We start from the raw sequence: 22,452 nt of genomic DNA, 5'->3' as shown, positions 1-22,452 counted from the left end.
AGTAATGAATTTCAGGCAATAGGTTCTTAGGTTCGTCTTGTGGAAACTATGCAAAAATACCTAATCATGTATCCAACGGCCACTATTCATTAACACCGGTATACTTATCCAGATGATCCATAACTGTGGACCGATTGAGGAGATAGAATAGTGACAAGTATATCCATCGATCGTTGTATCTTTCGAGTTCCACGCGGAGTGGGTTATCAAAGAAAATGCCAAACACATAAAAAGCGAATGTGGCATAAACAAGGAGATCAGCATCCCAATAAACAGGTAATGGGCAACGAATATGGAAAATGGCAAAGACCCATCATTTCTTTGGTGCCTTATCACCACTCAACTCAACGACAAGAAAAGGAGATTTCAGGCAACACAGGTATATGCATGCTCGAACTTTCTATATTGTAGTCTACCAAGTTCATAATTCGCTCTTTGGAGCGAAGACTCAAAGTCTCGGGGTGGTTGTGAATCGACTCTCTGATCGACCGACGGCCCGCGGTGGCCTTTGCTGCCTCTTCAGCTCTGAAAGCCGCAACGCACACATGGCCGCACCCATCCACCCCAATTCCCTCCTCTCCCATGTCGCCTTGTCGTGTGGTTTCTTCTTGCCAAATCTCGGCTCCAACATGGCCACGGGCTCCGAAGCCACCGAATTCGCCTTGTCCAGCCTCGGATACGGAGATGCAGCCGGAACCGCGCTGATGGGCTCGGAAATAGGAATCTGTTCCGTGTACGGCACGGTGGGCGGAAATGCACTCTCTAGGTCGGGCATGGAGACCGTGACTTGTTCTTCATTACCCATACGATTCCATCTCCACCCCTCCTCGCCACTCCCGTCCCCAGCAACCTGATGCGACGAGGAATCGGATGAAGAATCACCTCCCCGGTGACTCGTCTGCACGTAGACGACTTCGCGCCGGATCGAGTCGGCGTAAATCACCAGCAACGTCAAGACGGTAAGCGGCACACCAGCGGCCCAAAAGACGTAGAAGAGGTCGCCACCGGGCCCAAACGTGTCGCCCATGGACAATATGCCCGAGACAATGGAGACGGGAAGGAGGACGCCGCCGAGGTAGCTCACTCGGTCGAGACTCCGCTGGTTCTCCTCTGTCTGTAGCGACTCCTGCTTGACCTCGTCGGGATACCACGGCGTTGCGTTACCGCCTGGCTGACGTGGCTTTTCTATGGTTTCGGGTGGCCATATCACGGTCCGTTCTATCCGGGATTTGAGCGATGCAATGTCAAATGCCAGTCGCCTGTGACGCTCTCCTCGATCAAGCAGTGCTTGCCAATTCGGTCTCACTGCGCTATACGCTTGTAGACCAGGAACACTACCGCCACTGGAGGACGAGGACGACGACAACGATGCATGTAGGTTTGCTTCCAGTCGTCTTTGAATTTCCCAAGCCAAGGACATTGTACCTTCCGAGGATTTATCCATGCCGGGCTGCAGAGCATCCATGAACTCGACCCAGTGCTCATGAACCATGGTCTCGATGGTGCTTGTGAAGTTGTTCATGGACTCTTCTGAAGATACGCACTGCCAAGCCTGCCTCTCAAGTGTATCCATCTCACTCAAGCTATCGCCATCAGGTGAAGAAGATGTTCCTAGCCATGACGGCCGATCCAAGAACAGAACTAGTGAAATCATCAGCTCACCCGACTTTCACATGAGTGAAGCCCAAGAGGTTACTTACCATTATTCGTATCGCTTTGCCATGCCGTGACCCGGCAGAAGGCGACATTATCACTGCTAGAACTCGCCATGGGGCAAACAAGTGGAGGAGTCATTTCATCCCTGGTCTGCCCGTAAATCTCGTCATAATCCCCATTGCCCTCATAAACTGCCCTCGTACCATCACTTCCCAATAGCAACGGGTATTCGTAGGAAACTACACTCGCAGGACAAGAACCCGCCGGTATTAGCTTTGGACGGTACCTTTTCCTGCCCGCCACGGCCCTGATAAGATCTGGATCGATACCCAGCTCTGTGCTGAGAAGCGGTGTAAACCCCGTCGGCAAACCGTGGACTACCACAAGACGTTTCGACGCGGCTCCCAAAATGGTCATCTCCTCTCCAAGTTGCTGTTGTAGCGACTCAGGACTCGCGGCAATCTGGGCGACCGCCGCCTCCGTCGTGCCCGAAATTATATAGCAGGGCGCACTCTCCAAGCGGCGCGCCTCCGATTCGGGTGTGCCACCGTCCTGGGTTACCAGAGGAGGTCCTTCGCCGGTGCCTTCATCGTTAGTCACCGTTATGACTTGGACGCCAGGCTCTTGCTCTTGCGTCATTTCCGCTGCCATGGCCTCGTAATTAGAGGTATTATCATGCTGCGACTGCCAAAGCAAGAGACAGACAGATCTGTATATATGGCGCTGGTCGACATATATGTATGGCTGATCTCACTGGTCTAATACAGCAATGTTCCACGTTCCGAAAGCTTATTTTGCAACTCCTCGCCTAGTCATAGAAACACAACACGAGTCTTAGTCCTTACGAAATCTCTAAAAAGTGTGTGTCTTAAACACCTGACCCCCATGTCAGATACCTGGACACCAAGCGTCGACGCCGTCTTGCGTAAATGATACCTGTTCACACATACACTAGTGCTAAGTGGTGGTTAGTGCTGGCGGCTAAGGCAATGCCTGTAGATCTCTGCCCGTCGAGTGCTTGGTTGGCTTTCCGATCCTGTGATCGCTTCGAGGCCTTGCACCGTTTAGCGCAGCATACAAATCGAGATCCTCTATACCCTGATACCCAACCTCCTCGTGGAGACATATACACACGACTACCGGCGCCAAGTGAAAAATTCGAAAAATAATCAGTGTTGTTCTATGCTATGAATACGACTCTCATCGTACAAATATTTCTATACATAAACATTCCTCCAATCTTTACAAATGATACAATGAACATTAACCTCGGAATTCGGCCAGGCCCTCGTCCTCTTCTAACAAGGTGCCATAGGAGAACGGCGTGAACATGTGACCAGCGAACTCTGCGTACTTTGACTGTGCTTCGACCCACTGGAGACGTAGAGAGTGCAACTATAGACAATGTCAGCAAATAAAACATAAAATCCTGAGGTTGGCATTGGGAGACTTACCATGGCAGAGCAGCCCTCCATGGCAATAAGGATGGCGCAAGTCAAGAAGAACCACAAGTAGAAAGCAATGACAATCATGATGACTCCAAGGGCACCAGTCTTGGAAAGAACACCGCCAATGGTCATGCTCCAAAGGACGACGCTGAGCTGTTGGTGGGCAAGTGACAGAGCCCAAAGACGAAGGTATGAAGCAGTGTGAGAAATACAGTTCAAACAGAATTCTAGCTTCGTGTTAGTAACGTCCATGGGGGATTATGTCGGTCAATCGACTTACCAATGGTGTGAATGACCTGGTGGATCATGATCTCGCTAAATTCAAATTCGTGGTGACCCTCCTCGTCATCATCACCTTGACCAGTTGCACCACCTTGACCGTCATCCGTGTCGAAACTGGCTCTACCGTTGCCGACATGACCATCGCCATCCTCGTCCTCATCTAGGGCAGACACTCTCGAGTGTTCGCCAATACCGCGATAGCCCTTGGCGCGCGCCTGATTGTGCTCCCAGCGAAGATAGAATGGCTTCAGGAACAAAAGAATAGGGACCTGGACGAAGGCGAGTAAGAGAAGAATGACTTGTACAGTGCCTTGTCCGGGATACAGCTGCTCGTCAACGAAACCTGGTCGCAGGAACATGTAAATCAACATGTTGAGCAGACCCGGAGGCGAAGAGTCAGCCTTGGACCAGTCAATCGACCATTTATAGATGATGCATATGACCAGGTAGCCAAAGATGGACTGGAAGAAGATCATTCCAGGAACAAAGTTGCCCCAGATATCGATCGGTTTCTTGAAGTGACGAGCGTTGAAGTAGGAAAGACACAAGGAGTAAGTCATGTGGAACCAACCAAGGATGATACTCATCTTCATCTTGTAACTGTTGCTGAAGAGAAGATCGTTCTCGGCTCCGTGCCATCTCCAATCGATACCGAACGGGTAGCGGTAGTCGCTCACGAGCTGAGCATCAAGGGTCTGGCCTTCCTTCCAGTCATCAGGGACGTTCCACTTCCAAGCACTATCGAAAAGAGTCAAGGACTTGGAAAAGACATCGTTGTAGATGAGACCGGTATAGAGCGAGAAGATAGACATGACCAAGGCAATGTATCGACCATAGTAGACCATGGCGAACAATTCGAACGTGACCTTCTTGAGGGGCTTCTCCCAGTAGATCATGGCCAGGGAGGCGAGGAACATGATGACGGCGTGACCAAAGTCACCAAACATGACAGCGAAGAGGAAAGGGAAAGTAACAATAGCAGGCAAGGCAGGGTTGACCTCCTGGTACGTTGCGGTACCATAGGCGTTGATGATGGTTTGGAAGGCCTCGGTGAACTTGTTCGTCTTCAAGTAGGTTGGTGGCGTCTTGTTTGTGCGGATCTCGTTAATGATGGATGGAACAGAGAGACCTGCTCTGTTTGTCACATCTTGAAGTGTGGAGCGGATGAGAGGCAAGTCATTGGTAGGGCACCAGCCTTCAGCAATGAGAGTCCTGCGCTGCTTATCAAAAGAGAATAGGTTGAGCGTCTGGTATGCTGCCTTTTCCTTGGTGACGAGGATCATCCAAGCAGACAGCGACTGAGCGATCTGAGTCAACTCAGCCTCCAGGGTGTTCTGGGTGTTTCTCAACACATTCTGGAGATCGTTCAACCTGACATTGACCTCGTGGACCTGATCACGACGCTCGTTGCCGTCCTCATCGACTTTGTAGAGCTCGGCCCCCATAGACTCGGAAATCTTGCGAATCTTGGCAAGAATTTCCTTACCATGAGCAAAGATGACAAAGACATTCTTGTTGACAGTCTCGTTGGTTGTGGGGTCGACCAGAGGCTCCGGGATCTCGGACTGGTTCATGTACAAGTTGCCACGAAGCGTACGCCAAAGAATACGCTCAAAGGGGCCGACGCGGTCACGAGGGATGACACCGGCGACAAAGCCAATGTTCATGCCCGAGAACGATCGATCAGCATCAGCTGCCTGGCCGTTTTGCTCGACATCCTGCAGAAGGGGGGCATCGTCGTCCTCGGTCGAGTGTCGAATCTCCTCAACGTTGCCGTGAGCGCGGTCAAAGAAGCCTCCAGCCTCCTTGAGAACCCATCGCCACTCAGTCAGCTCGACTTCACGCTTCTTCAGTGTTTCGTAGCTCTCGTTCAAGGATGCAACTCGCGTCTCCAGGCTCTGACTGCGCTCAGCCAACTCGTCGATCTCGTGCGTGGTGGGAGAAGCAAGGCTTTCGACATCGAGATCCAACTTTCGCAGAGGAATATTGGACTTTTCCATCTGGCTATGGAAGTAGCCTGTCAAAGTAAGAAGCGTATTCGCTGTGGTCTGGACGTGATATGGGACTTACGAAGCTGGCGTTCAACATTATCAAGGCGTCGGATCTCTTGGGTGAAGGTACGCTGGAAGGCACTGACATCGCCGTTGAGCTATATGTTTTGTTAGCCGAGAAGGGTTCGAAGCAAAAATGTGACGGCGGGTCGCTGATCCCCGAAGGACTGGCGGAAATGATCGATGTTGTTGAGGTGGTGTTGCCGACGTACATCACGGAACTGGACCAATCCAAGCTCTCCCAGGGCGTTGACGACCTCCCTTCCGATTTCATTCGATATGTACAGCTGGACCATGCTCATGTCCGCCGAGCGGAACATGGACGTTTGGTTTGGAGCCATGATGGGCGATATGGCTCCGAAGCTGCGGGTTTTGACAAGATGCAGGTTGTCGTAGGTGATGTTGAGGTTGTTGCAAGCTTGGCCGTAGCACCTGAGTGTCATTGCCTGGGTGTTTTGGAGCTAGTACTCTACCCGACCTTTTGGTGCGCGTAGATGCATAAGTAATGGATTTAGCACTAGCGATTCTGCAAAAACGTCATTAAGCCTGCAGCAGGAGGGAGCTGCGCCACGCCTCCCTGGCAGCAGTTCGCCTTGCCTGCTTGAGCTCTGGCATTGCACCGTGCGCTCAGAAGTCACGATGGAAACAATACACGAGCGACGACAGCAACCTGGTGGGCCTCGCTCATGGCATTTCCATATCCACATTTTCAGCATTCCATCACTTATCCAAACATGTTTTCTTATACATTCAAGTCAGCGCCTCATGAATAGTGACAGATCCTCTAGTCCATATTCTCAAGTTGTCAACCATAAGTAGCCAGATTTCAACGAAGGTGTGAGAACTACGCTTCGATCTCGCGCTAGATACACAAATCGTATATTGGCTCATAAGAATTATACTTTCGAGTCACGTTTCGTTGATTGCCAAGTCACTCAGATTATACAGCAGCATTCGAAAAGACAAGTTTCTTGTACTTGGTTTCATGCATTCGTGATTCATACTAACTGAGGTCGATCCTATGCTACCATTACGCTTTTATGCTGAATTATGCGTGTCCTTTTTTCTTTGTTTTACAAACTTTTCTTTCGTTTCCCATGTGCGCCGCGCTTTCATACCCAAACGATGCATCATGTGGCGGTGTTGCGAAACGATAAAACCAGAAAATGCCAACGAGAGGAGTACCGAGTGATCCTAGCCAACGCCTCTGGCTAAGTTTTCTTTCTTTCCAGATTGGAGCCAGGCATAGGCGTGGGTATATCGAAAAAAGAAAAACATTTTGTTACGCCGACTCAATGCCGAGAAATCAAAGCTTTCGCTTGAACATATAAGAGCCGTACATGCCGCCAACCTCCTGTTTGGCGACGGGAATCTTGCGCATGCCCCAGAACGAGGCACCCCATTTCCAGGAGCGCATGCCAGAGTCTCTTGGGCCGTCCTCGAGTTGGTGCTTTCGTACCATCCAGGCCCTGTTTCCAAACTCGGTGACTGTCCAGCCACTCTTCTCCACGCTCGGCGACTTGGACAAGCGCTTGTACACGTCGTCGCCAATTTCGACGACTTCGAGGGGTGCCGAGTACTTCTCGAGAATTGAAGTTTTTCTGTTAAGCAGGGAGTTGAGATCCAACTCTGTGCCAAGATAGTCAGAAACGTCAATGTACTTGAGGGTATGTGGCACCCAATCAATCTCCATGCTCAGGTCGTCATCGTTCTCGTCTGGTCTGAACAGGCGCTCAACGTCACTAAGCTTAAGTCTGCGACCCAGAGCCAGCTCCTCGAGATGTTTGGATAGAGGTCGAAGCATGTCTATATGCTTCTCCTCCATCTTGCTACCCTTGAGGCTCAGCGAGCGCAGGGTAGATGGTAGAATGGGGATCAGGGCAGTAATGTCATCGCAGTCCAAAAGCTGATGGCTTCTGGCATCGGCACCCAAGCTCAGGAATACGAGCTCCTTGGCAGCGGGATGGTGGGCAATGAAATCAATAACAGCTCCGGCTGTGAGCTGCTTGCACTTGGCAAGGTTCAAGTGCGAGAGCCTGGCCGTGGGTGGAATGGATAGCAGTGCCTCGTCGGTGATGCGGGTGCCAGCAACGTCCAAATGAGTCAAGTGGGCCAGCTTTGGAAGTAGAGTAGAGAACACCTCGGCGGGCAAATTAATACACTTGTGCAAAGACAGCCGCGACATGGAGATGGAGACAGGCAATTCATCGGACACCAACGAGATCATATGGTCCCGGAAAGAAGCTGAGGAGCAGCCGGTAAAATCCGCAGCTTGCAGCCTCTCGAGTCCAAAGAAGACCTTCTTGAGAACGCTCACATCAATCTCATCATCTATGTACTCTTGGGCCAAGAACTCTCTCAAGTAAGGTGTAAGCTCAAGGCATCTTAGCAGCGTCTCAGGTGTCAGGTTCTGAGTTGAAGCACGTTCAGTTGCTGTCAAGAAGAGTGTTTGCGGGTTGAAGTGGCTGAAATCCAGCCGCCGCACAATAGTGCCAAGCTCCTGGTTGGATGAAATGTGGTTGAGGAACTTGCGGAAGATCCTGGAGTGAGGAATTGTGATGTTCCTGTAAAGCGCATTCAATGTGGCTGTATGCAATGTCTTGGACGCAACCAACAGCGACATGAGATCTACGTTTCGTGCCGTGAGTCCATTGGGCGGAACATCGAGGATGAGATGATCAATAATAGTGCCTACGCCATATTAGCTTCTTTTCCTTTTGTCTTTCCACAATCATGCCTATACTGCCAGGTATACATACCGAGTAGCTCGAGCGGCAAGGTCTCAATGGCTGATTGACCAAAGACTGGTTGCTTGGCCTTGGTGGGAGCGTCCGGCGACGACCATACTATTCTCAAGGCTTGCAAATCGCCATAGCTCCTGCTTGCCGGCTTGCCTCTCACGTCGATTTGCTTCCAACCCTGAAAACCATCGGCAGCGACGGCGGGAAGCCAGCTGCCGAGCAACCTGCTGTCTGGCCGCGTAAGTGGTGGTCTGAACTGTGTCTCGGTGACGGTGGCCATGTCAAAAGGTGACGGCAAATCCTCCACGGCGTCCTCCTCCGGTTCGCGAGAGTATGAAGACACCTTGGTGCTAGTAAAGGTCTGAGCAAGATCCGAATCGTTCTCGCGAACAGAAGAGAAGGATGAACGACCGGAAGTTTCAGGAGAAATTTCCCTTTCCTCTTGCTCTTGTTGTGTGTCAGACATCTTATTAATAGCCTGGGGCATAGGGCAGGTCTTAAGTTCGGCTGGGACTCCGAGAGATTGCTCTGGTGGTCCCAGGCCCAACTGCGAGAAGGTCGGTGTCGTGACCATGGCTGATCTTTGCGACAAGGGAGCAGAGGGAGCAATCAGTGGTGGGCAGAGAGTTTCCTTCGGTGCGGTACGGGCGCGTCCGTCCAGTCCTGGTCCTTGCGCAATGGGAGATGGGTTGGCAATAGTGTGTGTCTGGCTCGCCGGTGAGGTACAGTACAATATGCAAAGTATATTGTATGTAGGTAATGTATTGATAATGATAACGTATGTAGGGGTCAGAAAATCAAACAACTGGAGACGAGAGTTCCCCCCCGGGATAGTACGTATAAAGGCAGGAAGGTGGCCCGGCCTCGTAGGATAGAAGAGCAGGCACAGACGGGGCCAGGATATGAGCTTTCTATTAGTCAAGATGTCGGATTGTTAGGTAACAGCTTGAGTTGGCGCAATGCGGGGAATGAGAGATGATGGGCCCGTCGAACGCGAGGATTATGAATCTGTGACACGCAGGAATCGAGTTTCTGGTGAATGAGAACCGGGTCGTATTGTCTTACTTATGTTGAGCGTTGCGGGCATTGGCTGGCCGTGCGTCGGTATAAGGGCGAGGGCGAGGTTGCAAATACGTAAAAAGGGCAGACCTCAACGTTTGGAGCTAGCGCCGGCGAGATGGTGAACAACAAGCTGCTGCAATTTGCTGGTTCCCGCTCGTTATGCAGATTTTTGAATTAATATAGCTTTCCTAGCTCTCCCCCAATCCAGTAGTTGTCGGTTTTTTTAAGCTAATTGTAGTCATAGTAAGGTGCCGGGCGGCACCATGGCCCAAGCAAACTTTGCCTCCGGGGCAGCATTGTGCAGATTCCATTGATCACGGATTGGGTAATGAAAACAAGGGAGAGCAGCTTGTGGCTGGCGCTTTTCTTTGTCACCTTTGGTCACCTGAGCACTCGTCCATGGCGCCGGCGGACAGCGTGACAGCAACGACCATATTGCCAGTGGCCAAGACTAGACTTGTGCTCTGGTTGGATATCTGTGAGTAATGAGAATACCTAGGCAGCCCATGGGCCAGCCGCCATGTGCACGACTCCAAAATGACGAGACCAGCGGTGCGGATGAGGTGGTCCTTTGCATTCCGTATTCCGTAAATTCCGTAGCTACTGCTATTGTATTCTTCATAGTACAACACGTGTATAACTTTGCAGGCTCCTCAGTGCTGGACCGATGAACCCAAACTGGGCCCCTGGCCGTCGGGCTTTTTAGCATGTTTGTTCAAACCAGTCGGTCGGCTAGCAAGGGACGAGGTTGGTCAGTCGGCGTGTCGGATGTACGTGTGTGTGTGGACTCTGGACGACAGAAATTGTGGTTTCTAGTGAGGGTCGGGTCGGGCGAGCATGGGAAAGAATGGATCACGATATGCTTGCTGCTTGCCGGAAAATTGTGAACGATCGTCGCCTGGGAACCTTGGAAATTACATTTTAGGTACATTAGCTATTATTGCCTGTCTGTCTTCCAGCATGCCAGGTGATGTTGGAGTCCAGCCTGGTCCGAAATACGTATCCTTGGTTGACAAAGTCAAAGTCATCGGTCGCCCTGTCAGACCTGACCTGACCTGACCTGACCTGACCTGCATACCTGCATACCTGCACCTTGTGCCTGTCTCCCATAATTCCTCAAAGTACCTTAACCGCCGCCGGCCTGCCGCGCCTGTTTACTGGGTTGCAGCGGCATGCTTCTTAAGCGGCTCCCCCCTCGTAAGGCGAAAGAAAATCTGGGGTAAAGACCCTGTCAACCTTTTTAGCCCCATAGAATCCCCCCAAGCTGGCGGTGAATGTACTGTACGTACAGGAGAGGGTTCTTCTGGAATTTTCCCTTATCAGAAGTTATGATCCTATCGTCTTTGTTTTCGCTCGTCAGAGAAAGAATCCAAATGCATGGACGGCTTCATCTGCTCCCTGCTATTCTCGCTTCCTTATCTGAGATCAACACTCTAGATTATCAGTGATCCAGCAGCCCACTCGCGCTCGCCGTTCTCGGCTCAATTCTTGCAGTGCGTTATCCTCTACCTGGGAACACAGCCGCTGCGATATCGCTTGTTCCCATCTCAGGGTGACGTTGACATAAGCCTATCTAATCTAATCGGTACCCCATGGTTCATGCTATTGTAGTGTAGTAGGTACTTTTTGGGGGCAACAAAGAAGCGCAACCCCTTGTTGTTTATATTTACTACTCAATCTACTAGTCCAATACTGTATACAAAATAGAAGCCATGAAATGAGATTGTGCTTCTAAGCTCTCTAGTTCTGACAATGGTCGAGTTGCTGAAATGGTCACTTGATTCAGGGGACGGAACGTGCCTCGTCAGCGTGGCATCAAGTATACCTAGCTGTGCACCTAGCCTTCAGTTCTATTTATTAGCTCCCCGGGTCACGGGTCCAATACTCGATCTCGTTTTAGCCTGACCGAGAAGGAACTTGAGGCTTGGCCGATCCAAGCCGAGCAGATGCGCAACGGTCAAGGGCCGTCGGGGACGATGGGACTACCTATTTCGAGGATTTGCTGGCTAGACTTTCCAAGCCTGTTCTTTCTCCTGGGGGTTCGGACTCCGAAGACGCTTCTGAAATTTTTCTTTTCTTCTCTTTATTTCTCTTTGCCCATTGTTGCTAAATAGCCCCAGGTAACTGAGCTAGCCAGCTTGACCTTGTCAACCTGGCGGCTCGTCAGCTGATCGTCGAGTCATAAAAATAAAATTCTCTGCTCCGCGTTTGGCATTGGCAGCCAGTTCCGTTTTCGCTCATGGGCAACCCTGACGGCCTGACTACTATTATGCATCATTTATTCAATCGTTGCAGGATTTTCTCTCTCTTACACTAGAAAATTTCAAGGTGTTGCTGTACCTACCAACCTACCGTACTGCGTAACACGCCCTGATGAGCGGACCTGCGCAATGTCCACCCTCAAAAGAGACCAGATGAGACGCTCGGCATACGCCATGCTGCGGTGATATGTCGTTCGGCCTACCCTCGCAAAAGCTTGGTTGGAGACCCGACCAATCCAAAGCCGACCCCAACACCATGTGCATGACTCTGATTATTTGCGGCTCAGAAACCGTGTCTCCCTGTTGCAGAGTTACACGAAAGCTGTGGGATCCGCATCTCCTCGGAACTAGCATGGATACGTGTTTGCTTTTGGCCATGGACGTGTCTTCGATTACCCCAGGTTGGCAAGTGGAAGCAGACCGGACACGCATCCGACACCACACACAGACATACGTATTAGTACTGCTGATCACAGCCTTGTCTCGTGAAATGACGACAACTCGTCAGTGCATCCGAGGAGCCATTGAGCTGGCTGCGTAAGACTAGTATGCAGAGGTATGTACGAAGGTATGTATGTATGCCGTCTTTGTATTGTGCTCATGTATGTAGTACGGGTAATACTGTTTCCATCATGCTGTAGCGTATCCGTATCATGTCCGCGCAAAACCCGACGCGCATCCGAATGAAGCATTTCGTGTCATGACCACCGGTCGTTCATTAACACCGAATGCAGTACCATATCCAAGACGAGAGCCGAATGCTGGCTCAAATGTTAAGGCCTTGTTTTGCAAACGCTGGCCTATAGTGGTATATCCTCCCAATTAAGAAATTCAATCGACACCATTAAATGCTAAAACCAACAACTCCTAAGCCCAGAAACTATAATAATGTAGGTATCGTTTCGCATGTCGAGGCTGCCTTGGCCGAGCAGGCAACCGCTATCGGGCGTTTACTTTCTTCCCGCCATTTTTCATGCGATTCTTGCAATTATCACAATACCATTTCGCTGGAGCCATTGTCAGTAAGCTTGGCCGATGTATATACAAGGCAAGGGGGCTTGACTTACTACTTGAGCTCGGAGCTGATCTCAGGCCAACACAGCCGAGATGGAACCACTCCTTTTCACAATCGACGGCATCACAAGCGACCATCTCGCCATATGAAACATTATTACAATAACAATACCGGGGCTCGTTGGCGTCAATGTCGCCTTCATCATCGCCTTGACCACTAGAATTGGCGTCGTCGTCGGCAGCTTGCGCAGCAGCAGCGAGTGCTGCCTGGAGTGAGGCTCCCTTCTTGTGGCTTCGTTTTGCGCCGCCAGCCTGCGTATTTCTCGATGATCTAGCAGTTCTGGCGGTTTCGGGGAAAGCAGCCAGAGCCGGTGTCGAGGGCTTGCTCGCTCGTCCACTCTTAGTAGTCACGAGAGGCGTAGCCATCTGTGGCGTCACTTGTGCCATGTCGTTCTTTGGCTCCGTGTCTTCCTTCACTACCGAATTTTTCCTGCTTCGACTCTGCACAGATGCTGAGGGAACAGTAGGTTGCGGCACATCTTCCTTGGGTGTACTCTCAATCTTGACAGGTACTGGTGTTTCTTTCGTCGTGGGCTTGACCTCTGGGACGACTCGTCCGCTGGGTGCTGGCATGACTTCCGGTACCGGGAGGATAACCCCATTAGGTTTGTTCGATGCCGATGACGATGGACGCTGTGCGAGGTTTGAGGCTGTCGAGTTGTTACGGGCTCGTGAAGTGGTTGGACGAGCAGCCGGGACTGGAGGAACGGGTGAGCCACGGCCGATCGTCCTAGGGTCGAAGTTGGGCAGTATGGGAGACGTCGTGACCGAAGGTGATAGTGCAGCTGGCAGTGCGTTTTTGCTACTCGTAACAATTAGTAAATGAGCTGGCGGATATGGCACAAATATGCAACTTACTTCTTCTTTGGCTGAGCACCGCCATTCACTGTAGGCAGAGCCTTGCGCTTCTTGGACGCACTCGCTTCTGGTGCTGGCGTGGCTCTTGGGCTCGAGGTCTTCGCTTTAGAGGCTGCACTGTTGGAATTGGTATTACCGCTACTGCTTCCAAAGACGCCACTGAGCGCGCGTTCCATCGGCTGTCCACCATTACTGGCCAGCTTCTCTTTATTGTCTTTGTTTTCGACCTTTCGCTTTTTGGGCGGTGGGTTACCATTGGTCTCTGTTGTGATGCCTAAACCAACCGGAGCAGCAGCCTCGGCAGCCTTGCGCGAGCTCTTCGTGCCAGACTTCTTAGCTGGTTCATTCTTCTTCTCCTGATCAGCGTCGGCATCCGAGTCTTGATGTTGCTTCTTCTTAGCTGCCACGGCCTGTTTCCTAGCCTCTGTTCTCGCAGCTGCCTCCTCAGCAAGCTGTTGGGCGGCGGCAGTGATAGCTGATGCGCCGTCTCGTCGCGATCGCTCCGTGGCACTCGCTTTAATTCTATTTTCTGGGTACGCCCAGTGTGTGTTGCTACCCCACTTGGCTTCGTCACTGAATTCGCCTTCGAGGTGAGGCCAGACATTGTCGATACGGGCAAGTTGCTTGGAGAGCGCCTCGTTGGCGGTCGATATGACGTGGTTTTTCTCCTCGAGGGACACAAGCATCTCTTGGATCTTGAAGGCAGTCTCACGGAATAATTGCCGACGCGGGACATTATCGCGACTATAGACGGCGACATTGTAGCTCGCATCGTTTGAGGGGGCGGTGGGAAGGCTGCCATTGACGCTGTTCTGAGCGCTCATGGGTGCCGGCGTAGGCGCAGAGCTGCCAGAGCCGTCCGTCGTCGGTCGTTGTGCGGGCGGCTCCGACTTGATGGCGTCGCATACCAGCTGGAAGAGTCGCTCCTCGGGTTGAAAGATCTTGGCATCCACCTCCTTGAGCAGTGTGAAATGGCGAACAAGATCTTTTGGCAATGAGGTAATGGCGTCGGTAAAGTGTGTTATGGCGGGGAAGATGTCGATCGGCTGGTCGTGGCCATGGGCATCTCGACCGGCGATTGAGCCGGCGAGGAGAGCGGATCGTGGGGGGTTACTGCGCGCTTGACGAGCTGGCTGGCGGCGACTAGACATGGTCGCGCTGGAGCCAGACGAGGGCTCTGGCTGACTAGGTTTTGCAGTCCTCATCGTCTCCGAAAACGAGGGTTTGGAAACAAGAAGAGGCGGTTTGAGGGGAGAAGAAGTGGTTTTCGAGGCGGGTGGTTGAGGTCTGTACGCCGAGTATGACGATCGTCTTGTTGGTCTTGCTTCTGTAATACTTTCGGTAGAAGGCGAGAAGGATATGGACGACTAGCTCCTGAAACCGAATACTAAGACATTTTGCGATGCTCGAGAACGCGAGAATTGGTGAAATTTGAATCACATGGGGGAAATATGCAGTGGTCGGCAGGAAGGTAGGTAAGTAGGTAGGTAGGCAAAGCAGGTGGGCAAGGTTGTACGTAGGGTGTTTATCGAACTCCCGTTCTTTCTAGGTCAGTTTGGACTAGCGCCCACCCACGGCTCAATCTAATCAACCATGGGATCGAGCTTCGGCGCCATATCTAATCACTGAGACTGGCTGGCAATCACGTGACCTTGCGCATATCCCCACATCTACACTATAAACTGTACAACATTGCTACTCTTCAACACTATTCTCGAGCATTATAAGAAAATGTATCTTATTCGATCCAACTTTTCGAAGCACATCAATATTTTAAGCTGTGCCTGAAAATGGTTGCGATTGACTCGCGCGATGTGAACGAGCGTCAGGACTGTCTAATGAAGCGAGAACGAGCCAGGCTTTCCAGAATGACGTTATAAAACACTGGATAATCGCAGACTAAGGACTTCCGCCGCCGATATCTTCTTGAGACCCGCATATGTCGCTGTGTCGCCTCGGACCTGAATATAGGGCGGGTGAGCTAGACATGAAGTGTGCATGCGATAGTCAGCCAGGTCCCAGGGCACAAGACTCAGTCGGTTGAAGGCACAGCGCCGATCGTGCCTCGAAGATATGCTAGCAAATCCATGCAGCTTTATAGAAGATAGATATGGGCAATGCCAAAGCTTGACTGATTCGATGTGATGAGCTGCCTGTCACCAAGGGGCCATTGACTCGACCCTCAACTCTATGGCCGGATCTTTCCTGGTCACGTCGATCTCCCCTACGAAACCACCGACTTCATGATCAAACTATTCGAGCCTGCAGTTCCCATGAGCAAGCACAACGTTGTAGCTCATCACCATGCCTGCCATTTTTTCAAGTCGGAGGTGTGTTCATTATACGCCACGCGCGACTCCTGAAGAGCCAATCCCAAGTGAGGAATCATGTTATGTATCAAAACTTGTTTGTCTAGATTTCCTGAACGCCTGCTGAATAACACAGACCATGTATGCATAGCCTGATGTGACAAATTCTATGAGTGGTATCTTCTACATCTGTGCAAGTTTACGAACTCGATGCCCCCTTTTCCTTTTAGTCTTTTCTTCTCGACTTGTCATTGACAGAACGGCCTCGCCAGAATCGCTCATTCGGTCTTGACTCGCCTACCAAGCCGCCCTTCCCGGCCCATCTGCTTTTGCCGCCATTGCCATTCCAGCAGGACGGGAACAAAATGCCACAGATCAAACTCGGGCCAGAAACACTTCAAGAAAAAGATGTGAGTATCTTCGTGGCATTGCCACAGCATAAAGTCACTAAGTCGCATCACTCCGCTGGTACGGACAAAAATGTCAAGTGGTGGGCAATCGCCAGTGTACATGTGACTGCTCAACGTCTCGGCCGTGATGGTCTCCTTATCTTTGAACTCTGCTGGCTTGTGTGTCGAGTCTTGCGTCTCGTGGTGTGGAGAGTCAGGGTTCAGGGTGGTATCCGTCGAGACCGAGTCATCCACATCTGACTTGCCGTTCAGGTCTGGCGATCCTTCCCGCGAGGGTTGAGAATCGGAATGCTTGAGTTGGTTCGATTTGATCGCTTGTGTGATTCTTGCTTCCGAGAAAGGGGTCTGTGGTGGGTTTGGCGGCGCAGAGAATTCTTCTACGGTGGCCTTTACTGCGGCCGTCATTTCAGCCCTCGATGTGTAAGGGAAACAGATATTGAGAACAGCACTGCAGCCATGATTAGCTTGATATGAGAAAACATGGGGCAAGGCATATCGAGGAGAGGACACGGACTTCTTGTTGTGCTTGGTCATTTCAACAGCTCTGTCAACAAACGGCAAGACGTCGGCTGGGATCAAGTCTCTCTCTCCCAGTACACGGATACAAGCTCCGTAGCGATCGAGCAGAGCACCGTGTTGACACAATTGCTCCAACTTGATCTTGGCCATTTTCATGAGCCCTCCAACCTCTGACTTGGGTCTATTAAAATTCTCGATACTAAAGGCGTAGACAGTCACGACCTTGACGCCGCACTTGTAGCAGATCTCGAGAACACGAGCCAGTGCTTCAAAGCCCAGGTTGTGGCCCTCGATAGCTTCAATATGATGGTTCTGAGCAAATCGACGGTTGCCGTCCATCTCAAAGGCGACATGTTGCGGTATGGGACCCTGGCGCAAGGTGCCAATGAGCAGCTCTCTCGCATTCTTCAAGGCCCATTCTATGGGCGGCGAAGTGAGGAGCCATTTGCTCAGCTGCGACGTGTACGTTCCAGAAGACATTATTTGTAGGTGAAGAGCTGCAGGTTGTCTCGTAGGAGACTGATGGTGTTTTCTTCGCGACTTTGGTCTGGGGTCGGATCGCGATTACGGGACCGATGGTCGCATTCGTGGACGGGTAGACGGGTAGGTAGTGTAGATGCGGCAGCAGGTGGAAGAAGTATTAATGAATGCGAAGAAATAACGAGGGATGCCAATTGATTAAACGTAGGCCATCATAGGAGGGGGGCTACGACAACATCCGTGGCCAAGTCAGATGATCGCTGCTGGTGTGGCAGGTAGCAAGTGAGTGAATGCGTCGTCGTTGAGGCTTGGATTTGATTTCTTGGACTGGATGGCGATGTGTTTAGTACGTAGCGGCACATGCAGCTTGTTAGACTTTCAGTCGAAATGGAGGGCCCACATGATGTACAAAGTACGTACCTGCACATACAGAGATGCATGTGGCGGGCTAGTTGGTAGGTATGTAGCTAGGTAAGCTAGAGGTGCCAGGTACTCGAACCACTCAGGACCTCAGTGTTGTTGAGATCCTTGTCACGCCTCAAAAAGATTCCGGCCTCGGTTGGCGGATGGCGGTGCAACGCTATAAATGCGCACTCAAGGCCTCGTCCTCGGAATACCAAGATTATCTTGGACCTAGGCATACCACCATGGCCAGTCATCTACAGATGCACACGCACTGCCGTCGCCCACCAAATTGGCGGGGAAGTTGTACTCCAATCTCTACATGATGTTCAACAAAGACAAGAAGTATCAATAATTGATCCCCGTGTTATGCAGTCCCATAACTCTCACACAGACCCCACAATTACCCACCCCGAAGAAGTACATAGTGGATGGCATGACCTTTGAATGCTCACTTGGCTCACTCCCTTTACATCAGAATGATATACTAATATTTACTACATGCATTTCTGGGATCAGTTTAGTGTCATTAGCTGGTGTATCTGTCGCGGTCCCGGAACTGACTTCTAATCAAAACTCTGTTCACGACTGCATAACCACGCAATACCTGCAACAGAATGTGGTGTTTCAAGTAGGCAATGCTTATAGCTTGTATAAGACAATCCGGATCACCTTCATCTTGCCAGCAGACTCGGAGACGTGTCCTGTGGACTTTTGCCATCTGGATCAATTCATACTCCGCGTGCTTCTACTACTGTGACAACCGACACAATATTGTTCAAATGACTTGATTGTGAGGTACAAGGCAAGAGCAGTGCATAATGATAACAGCGATATGATATAAGGAGTATACCCCAAGCTTGATGAAAAAACCATTAGATAGTTTAAGCAATATGTGGTCTCCAAGCAACAGACCATGATTTGCCCTTTCTTTCATTACGTCAATCCTTATAATCTTGACTCTGATGTAATACTCAAGACTTCAAATGGCCCCTTTTTATGGAGATTGGGCTACCATATAACCAGAATATATGGAATAGAGCCATAACGTGCGCAATGGCGTAACTCAATTGGATCTCGTTAAGTGGCAGAGCCACACAGCCAGCCATTATTAAGTCTGGGTATTCCTGGGTGCTTCTCTTATTAACGCCAGGCTGTGAAGTCGAATAGCTCGGACCAAGCATAGTCTTCGGCGTATATGATCTGTCTTAAGCGAGATATATTTTTTTTATATTTCGGCGCCGACCATATAGTACATCATATGTTCGGGCAAGCTTGTTTATACTCGTCTGTGGGTTGCTAATTTCTCACAAGTGGTCCTGGCTCTGGGTGGTAATCTCATTCGGTCTCTTACGCCGACGATCGATTTAATATCAAAGCTGTATTTCATGTAACTCTAATCATGCCGTATCTTCACTCTTCACCTAGAGATCAATCATCAAGGGCGCACTCTCCAGGTAACCCTATGTGGTCCTTTCACGCCAGTAACCTATCCATTGTCAAAGCTGCAATCCATGTAGCTTCATTCATTCATATACAGTCATTACCAAAAGATCCTGTGTCAATCACAAAGGGCTTGCGCTCCGGGTAATCGCACTCGGATTCTGTGACAATAACTTATCTACAACCTACCCCAGCTATGTTGAAGGTAATTCTGCTTACTCCTACTGTGCCACTCTCGACTCTCATGTGAAGTCCCCCTAAGTCACACTAACAAATGACTTTCACACAACCATCAAATCTTGAACTCATCGTCGCCAACATCAATATTCAAATCTCAAGGTAGCTATCATGATCGTCGTCGTCGTCGTCGCCAACACCCACATCCTCAAGTTACCTTCATCGTCGCCATTATTGCCACCAATGTTCCAACCCAAAGTCGTCGTTCTCGTAGCTGCCACTGGTATCCGCACCCTGAGGTCATTGTTATCATCATCGTCACCAGCATCCGGATCTTGGTTCTGTCGTCGTCGTCATTATCCCCAATAGTCAGCCCAACCTTGACGACGATGTCTGTACCTGCCATTCTGAACCTCAACTGGAGTCTCAAGAACATTAGGCAACGGTAACGTTATCTGTACTTGCCACGTCCAACTCTCGTCACAGCTACTGACCTTGCTGTCCAGAAAACTCTGCAATTTCCAGAGTGTTTGTTGTAAACGACCTAAGCAAGTACTCCGCCCGTGACAGTCTGTTCCATTCCCGTGAACCAGCAGGAGCTCTATTTATCAGACCAGATACGTTTGCGTCACAGGAATAATCCAGACTGTCACGCATTACTTGAGTCTTTGTCAGCACATCAACCCAGTTTGTTTCGGGTTGTTTCACATCCGCTGTTTGCCAAAGCACAGCCTTTCATTGGAACTAGGCTTTGATATCTGTCTATAGGGTTACTGCGCACCCCTAGAGATAGTATAACAGATCTTAGGTACAGACCTGTTGGGACGAAAATAGGGCCAAAGGGCGAAAATCTACTCCAAGCCATTGTAAACCTGTCCTACTGCAATCCTATACTTTCGACTGGCAGTCTATACTGTCGACTGGCACACAAAAATCGAATTTACTGGAAAGGATCCGATCCGCAGACCAAATTCAAAGCTCTGGAAGAGGATCAAGACCACGAAAACAAATCCAACCACACTGCAACAATTCGATTTACTGGCAAGAATTAATCCCACTGGTGAGAAATTATTCTACAAACAAGAACCTGATCCCCTGGCCAGAGGTTAAGCTGCAAACAAGAATCAGCTCCCTCGACAAGAATCTAATCTGCAACCAAGAATCCAGACTGCAAACAATAATCGACTCCCTCACCAAGTTCCAGAACTGCACATAATCGGCTCCCTTACCGACAATCTTCGTTGCAAAGAATAATCGAACCTGCAGAGAATAATCAGATTCCCCTTACACTGACAGAGAAGAATCAAATCCACCTGACAGCCAAACAGACTGCCAATCATCCCACCTTTTCCTTTCTCCCACAACTATTAAAGCAGGTGCTTTTCCCACCTCTAGACTCTTTCCTCCTTCCTACATCCCACCCAGTTACTTGTTTCTCTCTGGCAGTAGACTTGACCGAGGACAACATACTCATCATCGTCATCACAACCTTCTACCATTCTACCATTCCACCATTCCACCATTCCACCCACCCACCCATATTCACGCTCTTCACATATCACACTACCCATCACGACTTTGCCGTGCCAGCCATAATGGCATCTTTCCCTGTCCAGTCTATGGACACCATGTCCTCGCTGGTCCGAGCAATGGTCGATATGGAACCCCCCATCACGCGAACCCATCTCCCGAAGAGCCTGACGGTTCTTGACCTCTGTGCCAACGTTGAGGTTCTTGCTGCCCATACCAATACCAGTCACGTTCTTGAGACTTGCCAAGAAGCTCAAGAATACATCATGAGCAACGACTTCAAGGCCGCTGAGCCCATCACTGGGCTCACGTTGGCCAAGGAGGAGGAGACAGCCAAGGATGTTGTAGCCACTACTTTCCCTTTCAATGATCTTCCTGCCGAGCTCCGCAGCAAGATCATTGAAATGAGCGTTGACAATCATTACGTCAGTGCTGGACGCCGTGTCCAGCACGTTAGCGAGAATGGAGCAAATGTCCTGGCTAGCATGCCAGCCTCGGCCGCTGTTAGCAAGCAGTGGCGTGCTGAGACGATTCGCCACCTCGTCGTGGCACAAGTCCAGTCTGCTATTCCCGGTGGCAACAGCAATGCTTTTGGAGCCGTGACAACTGTCGTTTACCCGTCTGGAGATGTTGTCTTCCTTACCGACAGAGCTCCCGACACATACCCAGATAACACCAAGACGATTTTGCGGGCCGCAAAGACCGTCATGGTCTATGAAGAGGCACTTGTGCCTAGAGACCCTGAAGACTCTGGTCTCCTTGCTGAGGTTATGCTGGCTGGCACAACCTTTGAGCAACTGCAGACTTTGAATGTCATCATTCAACCCATTCACAACAAGCCGATTGTTGAGATCAGCCTCAACGTTCAGGCATTCGAGGCATTTGGTAAGTAGTATCTACTGCTACCATGATAAAAGCTGTTACTAATGTTGAATATTATAGTCAATGGTCCCTTGCGTAATTACATTCGCATGCCCCTGAAGACGTTCAGACAGACTCGTGTCGATCTCCTCAGCCGTACTCGGCAGCCATACCGTCGTGTAGGTATGGAGTTCTTCCTACCCATTGGCGACCGACAGCTATGGACCCTATTCATTAATACCCTATCACCTCTCCGATCTGCATGGCCTATCCCCATGCTCCCCCATGAGTTCGCCAACAACATTCAATTTGAGCACGACAATGCCGAGATGGTCTGGCAGCAGGACAAGTCCGTCATGATTCGCGAGCACCTCAGGGTCACCCGAGAGATTTTCTGGGACTGTCTCAATGTCATGTCCCAACAGCAAGGCTTTCAGATGCAGACTCGCGCTGCCTTTATCCGCGATATGCGTCACAGGTCAGTATTTCGAAACTATTCCTTCCCCCTCCTCTCAAGTCTGAATTCACTTCACTCAAATTTTACCCCTTCTTCTAATCTTCTCCTCACGACAAAACTTTGTCTTCCCTTTCTCAAGTGTTTACTAACTCATGTCTTGTCGAGTAGAACCCCAGCCATGCAAGGCATGGTCAGGCTGTTTTTGTGCATGAAGGACTGGGAGAGCGAGAACGCAAATGCCAGCAATATGTCGTGCACGGTTGCCGAATATAATACCATGATGCGGGCAACTGGCCAGCCCGAGATATAAGCAACCTTCTCTCAATCTGAACAAGAGAGCAAGGAATGGTTTCACAAAGAGGCTGGCATTTTCAGGAATGGTTTCTAGGAATGGTTTCTAGGAATGGTTTCTAGGAAACTGAAGAAAAGTT

General features: G+C 50.4%; 6 protein-coding genes across 6 annotated transcripts; 1 reads left to right on the top strand and 5 right to left on the bottom strand.

Annotated features, from left to right (window-relative positions):
- Positions 1 to 448: 448 nt before the first annotated feature.
- PFICI_09324 (uncharacterized protein) lies at positions 449 to 2,307 on the bottom strand (the record flags this gene model as incomplete). Its single annotated transcript, XM_007837905.1, has 2 exons — positions 449 to 1,641; positions 1,701 to 2,307. 2 exons carry the CDS (start codon positions 2,305 to 2,307, stop codon positions 449 to 451), a joined length of 1,800 nt encoding a protein of 599 aa, XP_007836096.1.
- Positions 2,308 to 2,919: 612 nt separating this feature from the next.
- On the bottom strand, positions 2,920 to 5,880 carry PFICI_09323 (V-type proton ATPase subunit a; the record flags this gene model as incomplete). The annotated part of the gene is made up of 5 exons (XM_007837904.1): positions 2,920 to 3,051; positions 3,111 to 3,331; positions 3,385 to 5,403; positions 5,457 to 5,535; positions 5,650 to 5,880. 5 exons carry the CDS (start codon positions 5,878 to 5,880, stop codon positions 2,920 to 2,922), a joined length of 2,682 nt encoding a protein of 893 aa, XP_007836095.1.
- An 863-nt stretch (positions 5,881 to 6,743) lies between these two features.
- Positions 6,744 to 8,752, bottom strand: PFICI_09322 (uncharacterized protein; the record flags this gene model as incomplete). Its single annotated transcript, XM_007837903.1, has 2 exons — positions 6,744 to 8,128; positions 8,197 to 8,752. The coding sequence occupies 2 exons, from the start codon at positions 8,750 to 8,752 to the stop codon at positions 6,744 to 6,746; spliced, it is 1,941 nt and encodes a 646-aa protein (XP_007836094.1).
- Positions 8,753 to 12,440: 3,688 nt separating this feature from the next.
- Positions 12,441 to 14,584, bottom strand: PFICI_09321 (uncharacterized protein; the record flags this gene model as incomplete). The annotated part of the gene is made up of 3 exons (XM_007837902.1): positions 12,441 to 12,508; positions 12,569 to 13,377; positions 13,434 to 14,584. 3 exons carry the CDS (start codon positions 14,582 to 14,584, stop codon positions 12,441 to 12,443), a joined length of 2,028 nt encoding a protein of 675 aa, XP_007836093.1.
- Positions 14,585 to 16,020: 1,436 nt separating this feature from the next.
- Positions 16,021 to 17,151, bottom strand: PFICI_09320 (uncharacterized protein; the record flags this gene model as incomplete). Its single annotated transcript, XM_007837901.1, has 2 exons — positions 16,021 to 16,600; positions 16,667 to 17,151. The coding sequence occupies 2 exons, from the start codon at positions 17,149 to 17,151 to the stop codon at positions 16,021 to 16,023; spliced, it is 1,065 nt and encodes a 354-aa protein (XP_007836092.1).
- Positions 17,152 to 20,768: 3,617 nt separating this feature from the next.
- On the top strand, positions 20,769 to 22,331 carry PFICI_09319 (uncharacterized protein; the record flags this gene model as incomplete). Its single annotated transcript, XM_007837900.1, has 3 exons — positions 20,769 to 21,588; positions 21,646 to 22,042; positions 22,190 to 22,331. 3 exons carry the CDS (start codon positions 20,769 to 20,771, stop codon positions 22,329 to 22,331), a joined length of 1,359 nt encoding a protein of 452 aa, XP_007836091.1.
- Between the last annotated feature and the right edge of the window lie 121 nt (positions 22,332 to 22,452).

The sequence above is a fragment of the Pestalotiopsis fici genome (assembly GCF_000516985.1).
Source record: "Pestalotiopsis fici W106-1 unplaced genomic scaffold PFICI_Scf_6, whole genome shotgun sequence".
NCBI classification, from domain to species: domain Eukaryota; kingdom Fungi; phylum Ascomycota; class Sordariomycetes; order Amphisphaeriales; family Sporocadaceae; genus Pestalotiopsis; species Pestalotiopsis fici.
Note: the sequence above shows the minus strand (reverse complement) of the source record. Positions and strands in the feature narration are given on the sequence as shown.